This window comes from Neomonachus schauinslandi, chromosome 13, assembly GCF_002201575.2.
Source record: "Neomonachus schauinslandi chromosome 13, ASM220157v2, whole genome shotgun sequence".
Classification (NCBI taxonomy): Eukaryota; Metazoa; Chordata; class Mammalia; order Carnivora; family Phocidae; genus Neomonachus; species Neomonachus schauinslandi.
The window spans coordinates 90,376,299-90,400,110 of NC_058415.1; the positions used below are offsets into that span (position 1 = coordinate 90,376,299).

The window sequence follows — 23,812 nt, forward strand, 5'->3', positions numbered from 1 at the left end:
GTGCCTGCCCGTGGTGTGTCTTCTGTCCTGGTGTCTACACAGCCTGGGGCTGGCTTCCAGCTGGTCCTGTCGCCCTGGACAGCCACAGGGGTTTGGAACTACGGCTGCAATTTCAGGGGAAGATGCAGATGGGGTGCCTGCCCTCACCCGCCCCCGACCTTTGAGGCTTCATCTTGGAGGTAGGCAGAATGTCTGTCTGAGGGGCTCGGCCCACAGCAACTCCATGACCCGGGAGGCCAACTGAGGCCTGGGGTCTCACGGGTTGCCCTCTGTGGGAGCTGACGGATTAGCTGCCCAAGCAGGTGGCTCTTTTGAGAAGCCTGGTTCCCTCTTGCCAATAAGGAGTGGGGTTTGTGTTTGTGGGCCTGGAGGATGGATACCAGGTCCCTGCTGCCCTTAAAGGGACTGGCTGGTGGGCGTGGACACAATGGAGGATCCGGACCTTCTGGGGCATGGTGGTGGGGAAGAGACTGCTGGTGGTGGGGGTCAGGGCCCCCCTCTGTCCAGAGCAATCACATCGTCCTTTCCCCAGGTGCAGCCTGGCTGTGGCTGGGGCTGAGAGTGGGCTGCAGGGCTCAGGGATCCTGCCGCCCTGGCCGGGGCCTCCCTATGGCCCCCAGGTGGATGGCCCCCACACTGTGGCTGCCTGACTTTTCTCCATTTCAGCTCACCAGGATCCCGGCCACTGTCTCCTGGAGTCCTGAGTCCCGTGGGAGTGGTGACCCATAGGAACATAGAATTAGGCAGAAGAAATGTGCTTGCCACACGAATACGGCAGCACGGTGCCTTCCGGCCTGAGTGTGCCCCTGCTGTTCCAGATGGAGGTCTGGTGCCTGGCTTGGGAGGAGGATGGCCCTTGTACATTCGATGGGCCAGGCCTGGAAGGCTCCAATGAGCTGCAGTTAGGGGGCTGGTGTGGGGAAGGTTCTCCAAGATCGCCCTACAGCCCCTACCCTGCCTGTGGACAGGATGCTCTTCGGGACCAAGAGCAAATGCCTCTGTTTGCAGAAACTTCCTGGCTTTCCAGGTGCAGAGCACCCTGAGCCCACAAATCTCCCTTTGCTGGGACTTCTGCTGGGACAACAGATTTTGTGTTGGATGGGATTTACAAGTGAGAAGCTCCAAAGTACAGGGGCTGGTGTGCATGTGCGTGCAACCCCACAGCTGGGGACCCCAACGAGCCCCCTGCGGCTACCGGGCTCCATGCTGCGCCTGTGGGTCAGCTGCAAGCTCCTGGAGGCCCCTCCAGCTGCTGTCCATGTCCAGGGAGTGTAGGGCTTTGTCCCCGGGCAGGAATGCCCTCTCCTGCCTGGCCGTCTTGACTCTCACCGACTCATTACTAAGAATAAAAGTCAAGTGCCCGTCAGGCCCCTCTGCTGTTTCTGAGAAACTGGCCCCTTCCCCAGACCGTCCACTGCAGCCTTGCTGTTTTCCCACCTTCATTTCAAAGTTCAGACATAATGCATCTGAGTCAAGAGCTCCAAGCATGGGGTCTGGCCCTTGAAAGGCCAGGTAAGGGGTCTTCAGCTCAGAGGTGTTTTGGCTTTGAAAATTCTCCCACTTGCACTTGAAACATGGGGCTCACACAAAGCACCCCCAGATCGGGGTGCAGCCAGCCCTACACCTCTCTCTGGGCAGCTCCCAGATGATGGTCGAGGAGCCTCTTGGTGGTGCAGACGGCACGCCCCCGACCACACAGCCTTGTAGCAGTGAGGGGGGCTGTCTGACAGCTGGGCATCCCCGGGACCACCCAGTGCTTCCTCGGATTCTCCCTTGGTGCCTTGCCCTTCAACTTATTCACTCCACCCTCGGGGAGGGCAGAGGGGGTTTCACCTACTTAGAACTGCCTGCAGATTCTGTGTGAGGTCAAGGGCAGCGCCCTCACTCTTTGGGGCCTCCTGACACTCCCCCTGCCCCCCCAGCCCAGGTTGGCCAGTCTGAACTGCAGGCTCGAAGACCTGGAACAGGCCCCCGGGCTCTGGGAAGCTGAGCTGCAGCCGACTCGGCCTTCGGTCGGGCAGGAGTTGGGATCCCTGACTCGGCCAGCCGGCAGGTCAGGGGCCCGGCCACAGACTGGGTGTGCAGTCCTGCCGAACGGAGCTCCTGTCCACCCGGTCTCGGCTGGGGCTGACCTGCCGGTCTGGGATGTGACGGGCTTAGGAGAGAACATGGGGTCCCCGGCCTAAGAAGGTGTTTGAAGGAGCTGGTTGGCGAGGTGGGACAAGGAGGTTGGGGGCGTGACCAGTCCGGCCGGGAGATGGAGGTTGGTGTGCAGTCGGAGAGCGCAGTGGGTGAGACCATGGGCTCTGTGGGCCTAAGTCCTGCCCTGTCACCTTCCAGCTGGCCCTGACCATGGGCGTGGCTCCCGCCTCCCTCTGCCAGAGGATCACACGAGTTCCTACACGGAGCACGAACTGGGAACCCCTTATAGGTGTCTGCAGGGGAAAGTGTCTCGGATTTCGGGTGATTTAAAGGGTCTTTTTATTCATCCGCATGTTTGAATTTTTCTACGACACACACGAACGTGAAGAATTTAAATGGTTGTTTTGAGCAAACTAGAATCGTCACCAGTGTGTCGCCTGTGTGGTAAAACGTAACCGAAAATTCCTACAACCCTGTAAAGCTCTGCATCCATTACACCCTGACGGGATGGTCGCTGGCCGCAGGGCTGGGGACCGGAGGGGAACCGAGTCAGTGTGGAGGGGGCTCCATCCGTCGGGGATATGCACGCATGGATGCATGTGATACCTCTCGGCATGAGTGATGAACGGAGGAAGGGGTTCCTGGGAGGGGCAGTTTGGGGGGCCATGGAAGGGTCGGGTCTTGGAGGATGAGTTTGATTTTAACAGGCAGGGAGCAGAGGTGTGCCCGAGGGCGTTGTGGGTGCGGGAAACAGCCCATGTGCGTGCACGCCCTCATACACACCCGCACACACACATATGCATACTTGGGCATAGAGTATGTGCTGGGGGAGGGGGTGGCAGCTTAACGGGAGGGGCAGCCAGAGGGCAGGTGAGGCCGGCCCGCTGGGAGGTGCGTAGGCTGGACAGGGCGGCAGCATGATGCCATGTGAAGTTTTGCAGCTGAGGGAGGACGGTGACTTGGCCCCAGAATCTCACTGGGCAGGGGCTAGGAGAGCCACAGTCTAAACCAAGAGAGGTCTCAGTCCACAGTGGCCGGCGTGCAGGGGGCTGGGACCAGGCTCCACCAAGGCCTCGGGCTCCGTGGTGGCTCCTGAGTAGTTTGGGGAGATCCATAGTGCAGGCTTCCGGAAGCTACCAATGCCTCTTGGGCCTTCTTCTCAGACACTCTGGGACACCAACACATGGCCCTACCCCGCAGAAGTCACCCCGCTTGGGAAGGCCTCCAGAGAAGAAGCTCACACATTCCTCTGGTTTGGGGCTAGAGATATCCTCCCCCCACCCCGCAGGGCTGGAGGCGGGCGGGGGACTGCTTTGTCAGGCTGGGACACGCTGTCCCCTGGCCTGGCCTGGCCTCCTGGCTCAAGGCCCGTGCCGGGAATGGCGTCTGACCCTGTGTTCCAGGAGAGGCTGGGGCAGTGTCCTCAGGACACAGCTGTGCCCAGCTGTTTCCCGAATGACATCGTCCAGAAAGCCCACCCCCACCCCTCCCAGCTCTGCTGACCAAGGGACACAGGTGTCGGGGCCCTTTTGGGGACCTAGGACCCTGGGGTAACAGGACAGAGGCCAAGACCCGCTTGGTTTGCAGAGTCTGGGAAAACTGTTGACTTCCTGAGGCCTCCCAGGTACATCGTGTGGCTAAGAAGTTTTGTCCACAGTCCAGGCCAGAGGATGCTCTTTGCTCGGGCTTGTGAAGTTACCGGAGGCTCTGTCTTCCAATGGAAGAGCTCATACTTCCCTTGTCATGGCCACTAGCATCCCCTGCAGAGAAGACCCACCCTGCTGCTGTGATCTCTGACCTCCCTGAATCCGCAGCTGTTCTGCCTGGAAGGCCTTACCCGGGTCCTTGTTGGAGCCTTCAACGGGAGGAGGGCAAACCGTGGGCATGCCATCAAACCACAGGCTGGGCCATGGGCCTCGGGCAAGTCACAAAGCTTCTCTGTGCCTCGGGGCTCTCAGGGGCTTAGTGGGCTCCCTCCTCACTCCTGCAGCTGCCCCCCAAAGGCATGGGCACTTAGAGGAGGGGTCCCAGCCTTGAGGTCCAGCCCAAATGGCCAGGGTGGGCACACATCCCTCTGGAGATGCAGAGCCCCTGATGGATGCCACTGGCCCTTGCAGAGGAGGGTCCTGCAGACATCCTCCATCACTCCACTCCCATGGAGCATGAGCTTCCGTGGACAGTGCTATCACCTGTCTCGTTCACTGCCGTATCTCCAGTGCCTGGCATATAGGAGATGCTCGATAAATATTGGATGAATGAACGAATTCACCAATCACTAACTCATTTGTTGAGAATGGCAGAGTTTGAGTGCATAGACCCTGGAGTCAGATAGTCCGGGTTCTGAGGTTTGAGTCTGTGACTTACTGGCCGTTGAGCGAGTTAATGTCCCTGTGCCTCGGTTTCCTCATCTGTACAATGAAGGTAGAGAGATTTCTGTTCCTATCAATAGGAAAAGCAGCTACAAATTCAGGATAGAAGAAAAGATGTCCATCTTGAACGCTGTCGTCCATTGGCTAGGAGGTTGCAGAGTCCTCAGGCCAGGATGGGGGAAGGAGGAGACCCAGGGAGAACGTGGCACACTCATGCTGGTTTTGCTTTGAGACGTAGGGGGATGAGGCCACCATGTCACATCTGGAACAAAAAGATTGAATTTATTGTTTGTTAAGCCAGGGATTATATGTTGGACACCTGGGCGGCTCAGTCGGTTAAGCGTCCGACTCTTGATTTCAGCTCAGGTCGTGATCTCAGGGTCGTGAGATCGAGACCCACATTGGGCTCCACGCTCAGTGGAGTGTGTGTTTGAGAGTCTCTCTCTCCCTCTGCCCCTCCCCGCTGTGCTCTCTCTCTCTCCAAAATAAATAAATCTTTAAAAAAAAAAAAAAAGCCAGGGAGAACCATAGTTGTGAGGCACAGAGTTTTATCAAGTGTGGCCTCAGACCCTCCCCGCGGGGCAGTTTAGAGGCTGGATGCTCTTGAGCTGAGGAAGGGGAGTCACTGGAACGGGGCTGCTGGTTGGCTGCCCAAAGCAGGTCGCCACCGATAGGTTGGGATAGATTCGACGCTGGTCCTGGTGTTTACTGGTCGTGATGGCCAAGGAAGAGTCTGTCTTGTCTTTTTGAATATGGGGAGCTGAAACTTTTCTGTTCTCATAGGTAAATTGGAGCATCACTTTTTGGCTCTCTTTGGGACTAGGGACAGAGGACAAAGCGCTGGGTCTGGGCATGTTGGGGGTGCCACAGAAGACCACCTCCAGGGGCACAGGATTCCCAAGCGCCCCACTTCACTGTCAAGGTAAACTAGAAAATCCACCTGGCCTCAAGATGTTGAATCAACAGTGCCTGGCTCAAGAGGAGAGGCGGGAGAATTCTCTAGAATTCATATCCCTAAGCTGGCCCTCATGTGTCTGTGCGGCCTGAATTCACAGTCCCTCAATTACCCCCAAACCTCCAACAAGGGATTCCAGTCTAAAGGGATCTCAGACTGGGGGTGCCCTAGTTGTGTGGCAGAAGCAAAGGCATCGCCTCCATCTCAGGCCTCAGAAAAGTTCCAGAAAATTCCACAGCTTTAAACGAACCATTCAGAGTAAAAATTCACTAAATACACAAGGGAACAAGGAACCATAAGCAAAGGCTGCAGAAACAATAGACTGTAGAATCAGACCAGTAAAAAAAAAAACCCCCCAAAACAAAAACAAATATTAGAAATATCAGACCTAAGAAACAAAATGAACGTGTTTTATTATTTTTTTTTAGAAGGGGAGGGGCAGAGAGAGAGAGAGAGACTCTTAGGCAGGCTCCACGCCCAGCACAAAGCCCGACGCAGGGCTCAATCTCATGACCCTGAGATAGTGACCTGAGCTGAGATCAAGAGTCAGACACCTAAGTGACTGAGCCATCCAGGCACCCCAAGATTTTGTCTCCTTGAGTATAGTCGTCCCAGTGGGTGCCAAGTGGTGTCTCGGTGAGGTTCGATCTCATGATGTTGAGCATCTTCTCATGTGCTTGTTGGTAATTCATAAGTCTTTGGTGAAGTGTCTGCTGAAACCTTTTGCCGTTTTTTTCTTGAATTGTTTATCTCATCACTGAGCTTTGGAAGTTTCCTTATATGTCCCGGATACAAGTCCTTTATCGTATATATATATTTTACAAGTATTTCCTCCCAGCTTGTTCCTTATCTTTTTAATTTCCTTAATGATGGCTTCTGAAGGACCAACATTTTAATTTTTGATAAAATCTAGTTTACTAATTAACCTCTCTGACGGATCACACTTTTGCTGTCCTATTTAAGAATCTTTCCCTGACGGAAGGTCACAAGGATATTCTCTTACGTTTTCTGCTGGAAGCTTTCTGGTTTTTGGAGTTAATTTTGGGGTGTGGTGTGAGGGAAGGGTTGAGGTTCGCGTCTCGTTGGCATGGGGACATCTGTCTGAGCCAGTGTCCTTTGTCCAAAGCCATTCATTCCCGAGTGGGAGGTTTGACTACCTCTCTCCGTGACTGACAGCAACTACTCAGCAAGGATACAGAAGTTTGAAGCGATTCCACCGTGGAGCTCGATTTGATGGACTCCTACAGAATGTGAGGAGCAAACACGCCGGGCAGGCTCCCAAGGGGGCAGTTAGGCAAACTGACCCCACACTGGGGAATAATTTTTACACATTGGTGTCTCATAGACTGACCTCAGTACCCGTGAGAAATCAGTTATAGCTTGACCCCCCATCCCCCATCTGCAAATTAAGAAAGAAGACATCGTAATGAAATCAGAACAAGGGCGGCCACAGTGCCTGTCTCAGTGGGCAACGGTGGAGAGGCCCGAGTGAATACACACGGAGCAGGGTATGGAAGTGTCTGGAAGGCATGCTGCACGCCGGTGGCTGGACTTTCATTCCCTCTGCCTCCTGCCTGTCGTGCTCCTTTGCTGATTCATGCATGGGTTTGTGAGCTGGTGCTGTCTGCAGGGTCAGCATGCACCAGGCTTGGTGGGGCCCGCCCAGAATTCCCGTGCAGCGAGGAAGACGCCACTGCACAGATAGCTGGGTTCCCTGCGTGCTCACAGAAGGATGCAGCGCCCGGTGGCTTGGATGGTCCACGGTGGAGTTCCGCATTGTGCCATCGCATAGCAGGACAAGAGCGGCCATGAGGGGCAGTGGACAGGACACAGGGCTAGGGAGCCCACACCAAGCAAGGTCAAGTCCCAGCTCTGTTGGCGTGAGACCTCAGGCACACTGACACTTCACTGATCCTCAGTTTTCCAACCTGAGCAATGGGGGCAGCCGGGACACGTTAGGATGAGGGAGTGATAACAGGTTTGAGAGCCCCTTCCAGGCTGTAATGGGGCTGATCACATGATTCAGAGGATGTGGGCACCGTGGGGCCCAGTGTAGAAGAGCAGGCGTCTGCAGGAAGGACGTTCAGCTGGCCTCTGATGTTGCCTCTTGTGTTGACATCGTGGGTTCTGCCACTCTGTGATTTCTGGAACTGGCTGGAGGCCCCAGGCCAGGGATTGCTCCCCCGGCCCCCCAGCCCCTCCCCTCCCAGCCCCGGAAGTCAGGGCTGTCGGTCTGAGGCCGGCAGCTTCCTGGAGCCCAAGCTGGAGCCGGCAGCAGGCCCTTATCAGCTGCTGCTCTGAGGCCTGCTACCGGGGGGCGGGGGGCAGGGGGCCGGGGGCTCTGCCAAACATCTTCCAGATGTGGCCACAGCTACCCGATAGCCTGGCTCTGGTTGGGGCCCTCAGCCAGCAGTCTCCTGTTAGCAGAGCTGTTAGGAAAACAAAACCCAGTGAAGGCACAGGAGGCCCAGCTTCTCGGGAGGGAGAGAGGGGCGACTGGGCTGGACATGCAGTTCCAGGCACTTGCTGGCCTCCTCCCTCCCTGCGGCCTTCTGGCCGGAGAGCCCGGCCTGCCCAGCCAGCCCTGACCTTGGGGTGGTCGCAGCCATCGGCTGGCTGCCTCCTGGGTGGGAATCTAAGTCTCCCCGGCCAAGGGCTCCCTGGAGGGTCCCTCCATAGTGCACGTGGGTGATGTGGGGTTCATGTGCCTGCTCACCCCAAAATGGAGCTCGGCAATGTTGCCGGTTTGCCAGTCAGATTGAGGGTCCCATGCGCCTCTGCCAGCTTTCCTGAGCCAGGACAGGTTTTTGGCAGTGAGGGGTCGTGGGGGAGGCACCAGCAGGATAAGCAAGGGTCTCTCCTTTTAGGGGTGTTGGGCCCTGAAGGGTGACCAAGGTCTCACGGCCCTGGGGAGTGGGCACCCCAAAGCCGTTTCCTTTCCAACACTCGGCCCCTCCATCATGCTCCTGGTGTCTAGGTCAGCAAGGGGTCAAGGCCAAGACTTCTGAGGTTACTGACTAGCCATTTATCCAGAGTGGGCTCTTCAAGGAGCCATGAGTCTGCCCTCGCCAAGACATGGAAAAACCCACCCATTCCTTTGTTGAGAAATATTTGTTAACTGTGCATGGAGAGTTGCCTACATCCTCCTTTGCAGCCCGCCTGCCCCCGGGAACCCAGACGGCCCCTCGCCCTGTCCACCTGGCCCCGCCCCCGTGTCCACCTGGCCCCGCCCCCAGTTCCCACAGCCACAGCTGCCCCTGGCAGTTCCCACACAGACCCTGCTTGACCCTTCACCCTCTCCCTGGACCACTGCTCCCTTCTCCTTCAGCTCGGCCAACGGCACTCGCTCCGCAGAGCCTTCCCTGGACGCCCATCCCCTCACTCACCTCTGTCTCTGCTGCCCCGCTAGCTTGTGCGAGGCGGGCAGGCAGAGCCCCGGGGGGTGGCTTCCGGGGTGGGGAGGTGCTCCCAGTGAAGCCCCGAGGTTGGGACAACTGCTTGCACGGGTGACCACCCAGGAAGGAGGTGCTGTCAAGCGGGGCCAGGACAGGCATCGGGGAGAGACGGAAACCCCAGAGCAGAGCTGGTGACAAGACGCCAGGGTGTGGACCATCCCACGGCCCTTTGTCCTGCACGGCTGCACCCGAGGCCAGCACAGGCCTGCTCTGAAGTCCTGTTCACGTGCTCAAGTGACCTCAGCCCCCCCCAGTCCTGAGAGAGGGCAGGAGGGGAGCCCAGTGCGGCCTCCTCCCCGCTCCACCTTTGGACCCTGAGCACGCCAGGCCAAGCCCATCTAGCTCCCTCTGGTCCTGGATCACAAGCCAGAGACGGAAGCAAGGACAGTCCAGCTGTGGGCACCCTTCCCTCCATCAGGGCAGCTGTGGTTCTCTTGAGGCTCTGACGTGAAGGAGGCAGGAGGTCGGGGGAGGTTCAGGGCACAGAGGATGGTCTGACTCAGAACCGTGGGACGGTGAGGCCGTCACAGACGAGGCCCAGGGGCCAGGCATCTGCAGGCTCCCACGGCTCAGTCCACTTTGCTTTTCTAGTTTCAGTCTCAAACCTGCCTCTTCCAAGCAGCCTTCCTTGCTTACTTCCTTGATCCATAATAAACATTTGTTTCCTTGGCAAATGGGGGCATTTGGTGCCATATCTGAGGTGAATGTCCCCTGACGGTAAGGACCCCTTTACTTATTTGCCCCCTACCCTCTTGCTTGCCCATGACCACTGATAATGGAAATAATGATGCCATTTCTTAAAATGCCATTTATACAACACTGTGCTAAGCGCTTTGCAGTCACTGACCTCATTTAATCTTGGCAACACCCACGCGGGGTGGGCACTGCTACAGAGGAGGAAGCTGAGGCCAGGGAGCCGGGAGGGGGCAGGGAGCTCACCCAAGGTCACGGAGGGAGAGCTGTTTCCTCGCCTCTACACCTGACCTCCCAGCCCAGCCTCCTGCTTCCTCTTTTTGCCTGTTTTACTTTCCCAAGACCAGTCTAGCCAGCCTCTGACTCAGTTTACCCCAGGGGCCGGAGTGGGGCAGTGGGCGAAGCTGCTGTCCTGGATCAAAGGTGAAGAAATCCGGTGCGGACATGGGACGACACGGGCCCCAGGGCCCCGCGCCGGCGGGGGGGGGGGGGTCCCCGGTGGCACGTGCCCAGCGTGGCCGCTAAGCAGCGGACCGGCTGCCCGGCCAGCTGGGTTACGCCCCGGGCCTTCCGCCGACTCTGCAGAATCGGTCTTGCCCACATACCTGGCGCTCCTCCCTGCAGCTCCCGGTTGCTTTCCTGTGGGTCCTGGGCCAAGCCCCTGCGGCCGAGCCCAGGGCGGCCGGCTTCCCCTAACTACAACTGCAGCCCCGCCGGCGGCCCCCACGAGGGAGGTGGGGAGCTGTAAAGCCTTTTTAAAAGGGGCAATAAAAGTTTTGGGTTTCAGATGGTCTTACTGAAGAAGAGACTAACAGAGACAGGAAATGTCAGTAGCAGACAAAGGCCACAGCACGCAGACTGCCCTCCGACAGAAGCACCTCCTTCTGAGGACACAGGGTGCTGGCTCCCCCGGCCGCGCGGCCCTCGCCCGGCTCCCAGCTCTGGAGGGGAAGGAGGGGCCCCTGCAATACTCTGTTTTCTCTGCGTGGTTCTAAGTGTTCATACTTCTCCGTTTGCCCCGGAGGTGTGCGGCGCCCCCTGCAGCTGAGCCCCGTGCACCCGCGCGGGCATGTGTGTGTGTGTGCACGCGTGCACATGCGTGTGCCCGGGAGGCGGCGCGGGCCTGGGCCCGGGCACACGTGTGCTCCAGCGGGGCATCGGCTGTGTCTGCTCCGTGCGCTGCAGGGTCTGGAGGCCAGGGCTGGCCCGGGGGACGCCTGTGCCCACCGCAGCCCCCAGGTTCAGGGGGGGTCCAGCAGGGGGACGACGCCCTCCTGCTCACGCGTCCTGCACGCCACAGCCCCTCTGCCCATGTCACCTGGTGTCACTCAGGACCCCCAAGCCCGCACGTCCAGGGGAGCTGCCCCACTCCTTTTGTGTCCAGGGGATGTGCTGTCCCGAGCGGTAGCTGCTAGCCGTAGCCACAGGGAGAGGGTTGCTCCGTAAAATACAGGGCACCGTGTCAAATTTGAACGTCAGGTCAACAGTGAATCCTGTTTTAGCGTCAGTATGTCTCATGTAAACATGTCCTGAATATCGCGTGAGATACACAGGGGAGATCGTTATTTTTTATCTGAAATTCGTGTGTAACCAGGTGTCCTGAAACCCTGCATCCCTACACATGTGGCTATTTAAATTTAAATTAATTAAAACGAACTGATATTTTGCTCCTCTGTAGCCCGAGCTGTATTCAGATGCTATGCAGTGGCGTGCAGTGAACGGCGGGCCAGCCGGATGGCCCCAAGCATCTCTCCGTCACTGAGGCAAGTTCTGCTGCCCCGGCCACTCCCGGCCTGCCGCTAACATCTAGGACTCCACATTCGGGCACACGCTGGAGGCAAGCTCAGGGCTCCTGGTTTCCGAATCCCTCATCAGGGCTGGGTGGGAGGTGAGTCCTGTCCAGAGCCCACAGGGGTCTGGGAGGGCCTCGGAGGTCCTTGCTGGCCCCAGGTGCCATGACTGTCAGATTCTAGGGCATGAAGACCCCGGGCTCGACGGCACTGGGGTTCCCAGGTATTTGGTCTGAAGGCCATGACCCTTCTTCCTTGTTAGTCTTGCGGTGGAGGGGTGGCCATTCCGGGTGGCCTCCTCCCTTTCTGTCCCCCTCCCGGGCACTCATGCCCTGGCCCTTGGCTAGAGTCACCAAGATGTCAAAGTGAGCTTTTGAGCCGGAGGAAGATGCCACTAGGACTAAGACCCTGGGGACAGCCACCTCAGTGGCCAGTGTCCAAAGGCCTGGGGCCAGCCACCGACATCCTGGCCCTCAGTGTCCTCATCTGCACAGTGGGGTCTCCATGGTGCCGAGCCTGCTTGGAGTGGCACAGCGGGCCTAGAGCCCGAGAGGCGGACGGGGCTGAGGGCTGGAGCGCGCCTCCTAATTGTCCATGACTTACAGACTTGGCCGGGCTCCCAGACAGCCTCATAAATCAGCGCGGCCACAGTGAGTAGCCTGTTAGTGCGGCCCTTATGCGCTTGGCAGGCCCCCCACCTCCTCCCTGCTCGGGAGCATCCCGCTGCCTCCAATTTTCCATGTGCTGCTGCAGACCTGGGAGCTGGGGTGTGCTCGCGGGGCATGGGGGCCAGGCGGATGGGAGGGAGGTGCTGGGGTGGAGGCGGAGGGCTGGGGAGAGAGGCGACTGGCAGAGGCCAGCCGCTTTGTGGATGTCTGTTTCCTGAGTGGTGCCCCCAGGCCCCCGGCGTGGCCCCCAGTGCCCTCCCTTCCCCTACGGCCGGGTGTCTCCCCTTGCGGAGATGGGAGACGGGCGGATGAGAAGATGTGGTTTGCAGGGCACGCACATGTGGTGTGCACGTGTGTCTACAGTGCATGTGAGCGTGCACACACCCCTCAACCAGACGAGAAGCCACTGGAAGCAGCATCTGCCCCTCGCTGTGCTGGGGAGGGCGGGGACGTGTCTGTCTGGGTAGATGGCCCCGAAGCTGTGGCGTCTCAGCTGGCTCATCTGGGAAGCAGAGCCATGATGCACCCCTGCTCCCCAGGGCCTGGCCAGGACTCTGAGAGCCAGTGTGAAGAGCCGAGCGGCTGCTCTGTCGTCACCGGCCTATAGGGACAGAAAGGGGCTGAGCCGGCGTGAGGCTGTGGGCGTCCAGGCCCCCGTGCGTGGGACCTCTGGACCGTCAGGGAGGCCGACAGATGGGGGGCCAGGCTGAGGGGTCAGCCTTGTCCCCAGTTCTCTCCTGGCCCCCTGAGGTGAGCAAGAGGTGATTTTAGGACAAATAATGGGCTGCCCTACGCAGTGGGAGTGGGTGTGCACCTTCTGGAAATACAAACAGGCCCCAGACAGGTGTAGGTAACTTCCTGCCTGACAGATGTGCCCACATCATTCGGGAAGCAGGGCTGCTGGGGAGGCTCAGGTTTGTGAGGTGATGTCTGGGAGGCCTGCTCCCGCCACCCCTGGGGCCCAGGGCAGACAGGCTCTGGGCCCAAGCTCACTGACCTCCCAGTGCACTGTGGCAAGCCGGCCCCGGGTGCCCAGCTGTGGGCCTGCTGGGCCTCTGCTCAGGTTTCCCTGCACCCAGACCCCCTTCCCACACTGGCTCTTAGCCCGGTCGGAGTGCTCGGAGTGCTCAGAGGACCAACACAGGTGCTCATGCCTGGCCCATGGGGTGGCTCCGGAGCCGGGGGGCGGGCATGACTCGGACCGGCGGAGTGGGGTTGGGGCCCGGCTCTGCCCTCACTGGCTCGGGGCCCCAAACACACCATTTCCCCTGAGCCTCAGGCTTCTGTCTTTAGAACGGAATGATCATACTTTACTGCAGACTTGTTTTAAGAATTAGATCAAGGGCTGAGTATACAGCTTTTGGCACCCAGGAAGGCCAAGACATTGAGGAGCTTTATAGGGGTTGCCGTTCCTGAACCGGCTTGATTCAGGGACCCGGCTGGGGGGTTGGCCACGCAGGCCTGGGCCAGGGACAGAGCTGGCCCCCTGCTGGCCTGGGCTTCCTGACTGGGTGCGCTCAGATCCTGAGGGTGATGCTAGTTTTCAAGGGAAAACAGATGCTGTGAGGAGAGCGCGTGGGCAGAACCCCTCTGCGGCTGGAGCTGGGCCAGAACTTCTGGGTGAGGAGGGAAGGGGAGATGGGGGGAGACCCCCTGGCTGTGGGCTTCTGCAGACACACCTGTTGGCCATGACTGTGGAGGAGGAGGAGGAGGAAGAGGGAGGAAGGTCTTTTCTTTCGAGCATGATGTTTGGCCACGGTGGGAACCACAGTAACTGGGCTTTCAAGAAGCACTCAGCAAGGTGCTCCCCAAATCCCCGGGGACCTCTCAGGCTCAGAGGAGAGATGTTTCCCCTGGGCGCTCCAGGGTGGGGCAGGACAGGAGGCCTCTCTCCAGGCGTGAGACGGGGGAGGGCAGGGGCTTGCGGGGGGCGGGGGGGAGGGGTGGGGTTGCAAAGTCAGATGCAAGCACAGCAAAGGGTAGAGCAGTCCAGCTTGGCCGGGGGCCCTGCGCTTCCAGCCTTCTTGTTGACCTTGGGTAGCAGGAGGATGAAGGACATGGCCAGGGCACAGTGGTAGAAACTGTGGACATAGGTGTAATCCCAATCCTGCAGGGGCAGGGGAGGGTGGGAGGGGGATGGGTCTGTGGCCTCAGGCCCGCCTCCCCCACTCTCCACGCCTCCTGCATGCCTGGCATGCCAGGGCACCTGCCAGTCACACACGCCCCACCCTCCGGAATCTGGCCAAGTGCCCTCCTCCAAGGGGCCTCTCCTCAGCATCCAGCCCATGGGCAGTCTTTCCTGACCTCAGACCCCTGGAGCACTGAAGGTGGAAAGTGGACACTGGGCCTTTGACAATGAGGCTGGGGCTCCTCCCTCCCCCCTCCCTCCTTCCTGCAGGTGCAGGCTCCAGCCCCAGGCCCCATCTGGGCTGTGCACCTCATCTCAGATCCACGCAGACAGTGAGAGCCCTGGGGCTGGGGATGGACGGTGCAGTGGTGGGAGGGAGGCACCCCTCCACCCACTGGGAGGGACAGAGGAGGCAGGAATGTGATGCTGAAGCCACCCCGAGGAGCCCCAGTCCCCGTACCTCGAAGAAGAAGCGCAGCATAAGGGCCAGTGCCCCAAAACAGAGGCCGGGCCCTATCTGCTGGGTGTAGACACTCTTGTCGGGGTACAGACCTTTCTTCTCCTTCATCTGTTGCAGCTGTGGGGAGAGCGGTCATGCAGAGAGGTCACAGGGCGGGGATGCTGCTCAGAGCTGACCGGAGAGCAGGCCCCGGGCACGCACGAGCCCCTTGGCTATCCTTGGGCGGGAGATGGGGCTCAGGGAGATGCCCCACGTGCCCCGTCCCGTGGTAGGAGGACCCAAGGGAGCCCCAGGCTGGATGGCTCGTCTGGGAACCCCCTGGGCCAGTTTGCCCTGTGAAGAACCCCAGCCCCTGCCTGCCTCTTTGGGGCCTAACAAGGCCACCCCTGCACATGCGTCCCTCCCAGCCAGAGGGGCCCCCAGGGGACGAGTCACAGCAAGGGGGTGTTGGAGTGCTGGCCCCGCCCACCATATGGCCCGCGGGGCGTCTGTGGGGTGGTCCAAGTGACCCTTCAATGGCTCGTAGATCATTATCCATCGTAGTGCTTCTGAGACAAGCTGACCAGCACGTGAAACTCTGGTTGCTCAGGTGCTCACGTTAGTGGGGGGGCTCGAGCAGGCATTGACGCTTGAAAAGATGGGTTCACGTACACTGAGAATGTGCAGTAAATGAGGGACCACATCCTGCAACCTCGAATCCCTGGGGCCAGGGTGTTTCAGAGTGCAGGGTGTTTGGGATCTCAGCACGATAACCGCCTGTGCACACAGCGGATCATGGAAGCCCCCAACCACACCGCCCCCAGGGCCCTGTGCCGGCAGGGGCAGGCTAGGCCACCAGAGTCTGGGGTGCGGGCTTCTGGAATTTGCCATTGCCGATGAGACATCAGGCCCTGCACGGGCACAGGCAGCGTGTGGGTGCGGCTGGGGGCGCCTGGGCGCTGGTGGCCAGGCCGTGTGTCTGCCCAGGGTCGGGTCCTAGCCTGGCCCGGCCCTGCCCTGCAGCCCCCACACCCACCTCTCTCTGCTTCCTCTCCCCGAGGGCTGCCGTCCCCAACTCGGGCTCAAGCAGGGACGAGCCTCCAAGAGAAAAATCCACCCTCATTCCAGGGAACAACTGCCCTGGAAAATCCAAAATAAACTCCACGTTAAGCGGTCTGAAAAACACAATTTGAGCCCCAGATGTAGGGAGCCAGGCAGACCTCTTGGTTCCTGTGTCCGGATCCACAGCCCGAGGGCCGTGGAAGTCACCGTAGCGCTTCCCAGGGAAACCAGCGAGTGGCTTCCACTCTGGCTCATTACGATCCAGCGCAGATCCAGACCTGCCAAGATCTGCAGGAGGAATGGCCCTCCAGGGCAGACCAAGCAGCCTATCCTACTTCCTGCCGGGGAGTGAGTGCATTATCGAGACCCAGGGCCCTGTGTTTATGCATTCCAACATGTCCCTTAACGGGGTCCTTCCCTGGGTCAGCCTTCCCCCTTGGGGAAGCTGGAGTGAGAAAGAGGCTCCTTCTCTTCTCTTGGAAAGTCAAGGCCTGACCTCGCCTGGTGCTGTGTGACTTGTTGATTGCTGACCTCTCTGAGCCCTACTTCCTTCACTAACCGAATGGCAGAACAAATCCTCTACTCCCTGGCTGTAGGAGGAGCAGGGCTTTCTTTTCCTTCCTGCAGCTGTAAAAGGGGTTGATGGACACCTTCTGCACCACTTGCCCAGCCTGACCCCTCTTCCCAGAGAACTGCCCTCCTGCTCCCAGGTGGCCCAGCAGCAACTCCCCGCCCCCATCCCCTGAGGCCCTGCCATCTGGGCCTCAATTTTGGGGCCTTGAGTGGGTGTGTGACTTGGGCTGGGCCGGACCAGCCCTCCTGCCAGCACTTGGAGTTGGGACACCCTGAGATTTCAGGTGGAGCTCCAAAGGAGTGAAAATGTGCCAGAGGATGTCACCTTGGGGCCTGGGCTGCTGCACGGCTGGAGGGTGGGCCCAGCCTCAGGCCTGCCAGCAGGCCAGGCCTGTATGCTGCTCCCTGCAAGGTTCAGCTCCTTCCCTTCTGGGGTCCCAGGAAGTGCCCTTGGGTCCATCTTGCTCTAGCATCCCTTATTAGCTTGTGAAGCATGAGCGGCTTTCAGCCCTTGCAGCCAGGAGGGCCTTGGTACAACAGAGGATGCAGGGAGGCCTGGGGACCAGGTGTCAGGGTCAACTTCCTGTCCACCACACACCACAGCCTCCCTCCTCACTAGAACCAAACTCAAGGCTCACTGCCTCCATGAAGTCTTCCCAGATTAACCCAGGCCATTTCCAATTGCTTTTGCACCTCTAAAGCTGTCATTCTCTGCAAAGAATAATGATAGTAGTAATAGCTCCTATGTGTTGAGCACATTAGAAGCCAGGTTCTATGCCAGCATTTTAGATGCATTAACTCAATTAATCTTTGAACCAACCCTATGAGGTAGGTCCTGGACTGTTCCCATAACAACCACTTTTCAGATGTGGAAACTGAGGCAGAGAAGTGGAGTCACTTGGGTTAGGTCCAGATGATACAGACGGTGTCTGTATAGTGGGGGCACCTGATGCGCACTGTCTCTGTGTTTTAGCTGAAGCCCTGAGATGGGAGGTAAATGGAGACGCCAAGGTGGAGGGGTCACAGGGGACAGGTGCGCCCGTCCGCTGAGGCTCGCACAAGTACGCACCCACTTTGTGGCAATGATGAGGACAGCCGTGCCGATGGGGCCCGAGTACACCCCATAACCCCAGCGGTCGTGGTAGATCCGCACCGCGATGGTCAGGACACCAAACATCACAAAGGTCGACCTCTTGGGTTCGTCGAAGTCGGCCAGCGCTGGAGGTGGGGGAGAGGAACCGGGAGAGGTGAGCAGCCTCTCTGCCCCTCCCGGCCACTGCTCCTCCAGAGGCATCCCTTAGGGGCCCTGGTGCGGGGTGCCCCCAGCCAGCGAGACCCCATGGCCCAGCCCGGCCACCCTGAGGTCTGAGTTCCAGCTGGTTGTAAGGGACAGACGTGGACAGAGCAGCCTGGGCTGTGCTTGTGGGAAGCTGCTTTCATGAGCAGGTCAACGCATACTTGTCCCCGAGGACCCCAGGGATGAAGACAAAGACACACAAGTAAGAGACAGGAAAGATCTGGGTCCTTCATGGGGCCTGGGCAAATGGCAGGGAGCCCATGCGATGGGGCCCACGCGTCCTGACATTGCCACCAGACGGCGTTAAATGAGAAAAAAGGTGCAGAAACAATGCACTTTTGAGTGATTCCATCCTCGCAAAAAGCTGAGCTGACAGTGATGTGTGTGGATGCTTGTATGAGCCTCAAGAAAGTCTTGGGGGCAAACCCTGACATGCGAGCCGTGGTCTCCCAGGGGAGAGAGGTGGAAGCCCTTCCACGGGTTCCACGGCACGGCTCCACCATGTAAAGTGGTCTGAATGAGCCTTCGTTCATGTGTGAATTGAACAGGATGTGAGGATGGGACTTAGGGCATTTAAGGACTATGCGTTCTTTTTCATTGATTAAACCAGGCTTTGAACCCCAGGAGAGGGGAGGAGATGCTCCCGATGAGGGGTGGGGAGCAGAGTCAGTGGGCTCTGCTGTTTCTGGGAACAGGGAGGAGGATGGCGGGGACACTGGGCGACAAGGCGTGGCCACTCACCCATCAGTGAGACCCACATGCTCAGCGCTGTCCCGTAGACACTGAAATACTCCAGGACGTCGTGACGCATGAAGCAGAGCACCGACAGGCCGGGCCCGGTGCAGGCGTGGTAGAGCTGCCGGAAAATCCACAGGGGTCAGGGCCTAGAGAAGACGGCTCGGGAGCCCCAGGACCACGGCTGGGTCCCAGCCATGCCCCCCCGCCAGCCAGGCCCCTCACTAGCCACGAGGCTCAGGCAAGTCACTTTGTGCCTCAGTTTCCCCACCTGAAAAAAAAAGGGGATCCAAGTGCTCCCCTCATGGGGTCTTGTGGAGGTTAGACAAAACAATCCACATGAGGGGCTGGGAGCCTGGGGATGTGCTCAGGGCTCGTTCGTGTCTCTTATGTTCTATGTATGACATGACCAGACAGAGGCCGGGCGTTGGTCAGGTGAAGCCCGCCAAGGTGGGGACCCCGAAGATGTGCCCTGCACGTTCCTTCAACACCTGGGTTTACCGACAGCAAGTACGTATGTGTTCCTTTAGCGCCTCTGGGCGTGAGGCCATGGCCTATTTTTGGGTGCCCGTCGGCCCGGCCTTCTCCTCTACCGTTCCCCCCTGTGGTGACTGGGCTACCCCACCGGGGAAGTCCTCAGACGTGAGTGGGCACCAGGACCCTGGCGGGGGCGGGTGGTATTATGAAGACTTGGGTTGCTAACTCAGCAGGTCTGGGGTGGGGTCAGAGATCTGCATTGTTAAGAGTTTCTCAGGCTGATGCCAGCCACCCGTGGGGAATACACTTTGAGAACCTCCGGCTGTAGTTTTCAGCTTCGGTTTCTTTAAAGTTCTGGGAGACTGCGGAGACCACCGTGCTGAACACGGCATGGTAGGTTCGCCCATCTCTCTCCTCTAGTCTCCCCAACACCTAGTTTAATAGCAATTAAAAAAAATATTTTATTTATTTATTTATTAGAGAGAGAGAGAGAGAGCATGAGTAGGGGGAGAAGGAGAGGGAGAAGCAGACTCCCCACTGAGCAGGGAGCCCGATGTGGGACTCAATCTTGGAACCCTGGGATCATGACCTGAGCCGAAGGCAGATGCTTCACCAACTGAGCCACCCGGGTGCGCTTTAATAGCAATTTTTAAAGCAAAATGCCTCTGTGGAGTATTCTCAAAGCAGTCAGCTGATTTCTTACAGAAAACAACTCTCTCCTTTTGCATACACATTTCATCACTTTAAGTAATATTTAATTACGTGACGTAATTATTTTGACAAGTTCCACGGACATAAACGAGCTTGGGAACCAGCACAATTGACTCTTGGTGAGCCCAGCTCAGCAGGAGGGAGGAGGCGCCCAGGAGAGCAGCCCAGGTCTGGAGGCCCAGGGATGTTACAGGGGGAGCAGCAGCCCTGGGTCACCGGTGAGTTGAGCAAATTGGGGTCGATTTAGAGCTCTATTGATTATAATCACAGGTGACCTAAAGTTAGGGTGCACCTAGGAGGCATGAATAGAGGTCCTGCTTCTCTCTGTTCTGGTCAGACCCACCTAGAGAACTGTGTTGAACTTTGGCTGCTGCACCCTTTAGAGTGACATAGGCAAAGACGATGGAGGAGAGCAATTAGGTTGTGGACATGACAGTTTAGCTGGGGCAAGAGAAGCTTCAGGTAGGGCCTGATCAAGGTGCTCAGATCTCTGTGGGATAGAGCAGGGAGAAGGACACTTGCTGCGCGTGGCTCTGGCAGGCAGAGCTAGGCCCTGTGAGTGACGTGGATATTCTCCCACTACTTCTAGAACTACATCCCTCCCCCCATCATCTGCTGCTTCTGCACCCATGCTTCTCCTTTGTAGCACAGATCACCACGTATAATCACAGACTTAATCACTATGAGATTCTCGGGAGTGTCCATCCCAGTCCCATGAAGAGCAGGAATACTCTGTCTCAGCCTGGCTGTGTGGATGCAGGCCCAGGGAGACAGGGTTTGGAGTGGTTTGAAGGAGAGCTGACCCAGGAGGGTCTCTCCCACCAGGCCCTTGGTTCATCTCTGTTGGACAGGTGGGGAAGGGGAGAATCAGAGCAGCGCTACCTGCCAAGGAGGCAGGGCAGAGCAGTGACTGTGAGGCCTGCCTCCCTCTTCCGATGCAGGGGCGGACTTGGCCCCCGAGGGTGCTGGCGGGGGTGGGTGCCGCTGGGGGTCTGGTGGGAGACAGCACAGCCTCCTGATCCTCACTTTGTGAGCTCAGGTGAGTGGCCGGCAGCTTGGGGCCTCCTCTGTCAAACAGGGGCGAGAATACCCGCTCTGCGGGGCGGGCCAGGGGACTCCCCATGACAGAGTACAGGGCTCAGTGTTGGGCACAGAAATAGCGACTGTCGCAGGAAGGTTCTGGTCGGAACACAGAAGAAGCCACATGGGAGCTAGAGGTGCAATGGTGTCACCTGGGGCTCTGGAGAAAGGGGCTGAGTGTGGCTTTGAGGTCGGAGGACATTTGTCACAGGAGGCAGCTGCTTCTGCCACTCTGGGCGGGCTAGGGCGGGACAGGGTGGGCCTCTGAGGTCAGCCTGGAGGCAGCTGGGGGCCAGCCCAGCCCCAGCAGGGAGGGGTGGCCTGGCGGTGTTTGTGGGTTTCGGGGGCTGGGTCTAACATGGACCTGGGGACAAGACCCCTGGCTCCTCTCCCCAGAGCTAAGCCCCTTGTACCCGCAGAGAAGTCCCAGGTCCACTCCGTGCCTGGGTTTCTCATCTGTCAAACTGACTTCCTGGAACTCACCCAAGTAGGGGTCCCTTGCGGAGCTAACGAAATGGCATTGGGCAAGATGCCCTGAATGAGCCGAGAGCCCCAGGGTGCATCTGGTGCTTACAGTGACATGTGACTCAGCCGCTGTGGGACTCAGTTTCTTCATCTGTCAAATGGGCCGGTCACAAGCTCGGGTTCACGGGGAGCTGAGAAGACTACATGAGACAGTGTGTCCAGAGCACCAGCACGCCCCACAGCCTGGACGCTGGCTCGCAGCCAGCACCCCCGCGGCCAAGGTCTCTCCCACCCAGGCATGGAGACTGAAGCCCCAGGCAACCCCCAGCCCCAGGTCCCTGCTGCCTAAGGGAGCGCCAGCCCGTGTGCACACACAGCTTCTCCCCTTGCAGGTAAGTGTGGGTTCGGCTCACGAGGACGTCGGCGTGACAGGTGCGCACACGTCTGCAAACACGTGCGTGTGCTCACAGACCTCGCTCCCCAGGGCTGCCCTAAGGACCCTGACACTCACCCACAGGAGGCCTGCTGCTGAGGAGCGAGCCCAGCCGGCGGCAGGAGGCATGCAAGTTTTCACATGTCTGGCACTGCCACAAGGAGGAGACTGGGGGAACCTCGCCTCCCCGGTGCCTGCTTCTCGCGGGAAGCTGGGCTTCAGAGAAGGGTGAGTCTGCCGGGAGTTGATGGGGCAGACCGTCAGAGTGAGGGAGTCCAGCTGTGAGCGTGGGGGACTCAGAGGGACGCAGGTGGGCACTGAGACACAGATTGGTGATGGGTGGAGGGATGGGTCATCGATTAGGTAGGTAGAGTGATGATTGATTAGATAGAGAGGTACATAGGTAGGAGGGTAGGCAGACAGACAGACAGACAGACAGACAAAAGCTTTCGGGTGGGAGATGGAGCCACGGAGACCCGTGGAGGGCCAAGGGAACAAAGCCAGACAGGGCAGGACCAGGAGGTTTGGGACGAGAGCAAGTTCTGTGGAGACAGAGCTCCAGAAATCAAGAGAGACCCAGACACAGACAGAATAAAAGAGAAAAAGGCAGCTGCAGAGAAAACCAAGACGAGAAATGCAGAGGGAGAGAGCTCAGCTGGGAGGGAGGGGGAGAGAGAGACAGTCATCCAGGCATATACATGGAGAAAGAAGGAGTCAGAGAGAGACGGAGGCCTCAAGAAGGAGAGACAAGCAGACGTGAGCAGGCCCTCCTGAACTGGGGCCAGCTCCGGAATTCTGGAATCAGACTCACCCAGGCCCTATGCATTCCCTAAGCCCCGCTAACCCCTCCCGGACCTAGCTCAGCCCCTTCCTCCCTGCTCTGCTGCCCTGTGCTTGTAGCTGGGAGAGTGGCAGGGGTGGGGGGCAGCCTGGGGTGTTCTGCCGGCAGCAAGACGAGGGGCACCCCGGAAGCTTCGAAGGGCTTGTCCTGGACTGACTGACATTGGCCCGTTGTGGGCTCGGTCTTGCGCACACTAATCCTGGCACAGATGGGGAGACTGAGGTCCAGAGAGGAGGAGGGCTCCCCCAACCCTCTCTCCCAGTCTCCAGGCTCTTTCTTTCACCTCCAAATCACTTTTCTTCCTCACCAATACAGGAAGGTGGTGGATAGATGGCCCTTCTCCTGAGCCCTTGGGAGGGTTCCCCAGACTTACCGCCACGAAGAACATGGTAAAGAGGTAGACCATGGCCTCCATGTGGAACCTCCGCTTGGCAGCAATGCTGACGGTGGGGAGGAAGGCCAGGCTGCTGAGGGTGGGCAGAAGCAGTTTCGCTGCGAGCGTCCCCATGGGCCGGGGAGCAGGGGAGGGCACAGGCCTCCTGGGTCCCCAGGGCAGAGAAAACCAAAGGGACAAGGCCTGCTCCCTTTAGTGGGGGCTCCGATGGCAGCTGTGGTTTGAACACCAGGAAGGGAGGCAGGGAAAGGAGTGCATATGTTGAGAGCACATGGATAGGGTCCAACAGCTGATGTGCCATGTGATCAACACTTGTCTCTGATTTTTTTTTTTTTTTTGAGAGACCAGAGTAGTTGATTCAAGGAGACCATACTTTTTTTCTTTGGGGCAACAGCCTTGGAGTAAAGTCCCCATGAGTAGAATCCTCAGCTTCCAGCCTCTTTCCGTCCGGGCCCTCTCCCCAGGGCCCTAGGGAGCCCAGAATAAGTGCACCGTGGTCTCTGCGGCTTGAGTCACGTGTCCACTGGTGTTAGAGGCGAGAGAACCCCAGGTTTAGTCAATTCTAATCACTAAAGAACCTTGCAGACAAGAGTCATATTTTACCAGCCCACATCACGTCCCACTCTCCTGCCCTTTCCCCACCTTGGTTTCCTTGGCAACTGGACTAATGAAACAGTCTTTTCTACTTGGTTACATTGTCTCACATCTGTAGTAAACAGCAGGATGATCTCTAACGTGCTCCCGGTATGAGGCTGAAGCTTGCATCTCAGCATCCCTCTGCTGGCCTTTGGGAAACCACCTTCCCTTGTTGTAAGAGGTTTTAGGGGCACTCTCTGGCAGGGTCCCCCCTTATCCTCTGGCCCAGGAATGATGGGAGTGGTGAGCTACCCAGGCAGACTCTCCCCAGCCTGATGTGTTGTCAGCCGAAGGACAATCTTTACTTCTGTTCTCTTTTTTCATTCTGATATAATTCGCATAAGACAAAATGCACGGATCTGAAGTACAGTTGGATGAATTTTGACAAGCATGTACAGCTGTGTGACCACTGCGTCTCCCCATCACCCCAGGGTGACCCCTCAGGCCCTTTGCCAGCGTAAGCAGGCGC

General features: G+C 58.5%; 1 protein-coding gene across 1 annotated transcript; it reads right to left on the reverse strand.

Moving 5' to 3' along the window:
• Window positions 1-14,029: 14,029 nt before the first annotated feature.
• On the reverse strand, window positions 14,030-22,821 carry MYMK (myomaker, myoblast fusion factor). The gene is made up of 5 exons (XM_021691702.1): window positions 22,687-22,821; window positions 18,313-18,427; window positions 17,344-17,492; window positions 14,661-14,777; window positions 14,030-14,179 (listed from the first exon to the last, which is right to left on the reverse strand). The coding sequence occupies exons 1-5, from the start codon at window positions 22,819-22,821 to the stop codon at window positions 14,030-14,032; spliced, it is 666 nt and encodes a 221-aa protein (XP_021547377.1).
• Window positions 22,822-23,812: the final 991 nt, after the last annotated feature.

What these genes read in the sequence shown, in the direction of transcription:
- MYMK (XM_021691702.1), bottom strand. Translation starts at nt 22,821, where the DNA reads ATGGGGACGCTCGCAGCGAAACTGCTTCTGCCCACCCTCAGCAGCCTG. An exon ending in TTACCATGTTCTTCGTGGCG is followed by an intron (nt 18,428 to 22,686) that starts GTAAGTCTGGGG and finishes ATTTTCCGGCAG; the next exon opens with CTCTACCACGCCTGCACCGG. An exon ending in TCATCATTGCCACAAAGTGG is followed by an intron (nt 14,778 to 17,343) that starts GTGCGTACTTGT and finishes CTCTCCCCACAG; the next exon opens with CTGCAACAGATGAAGGAGAA.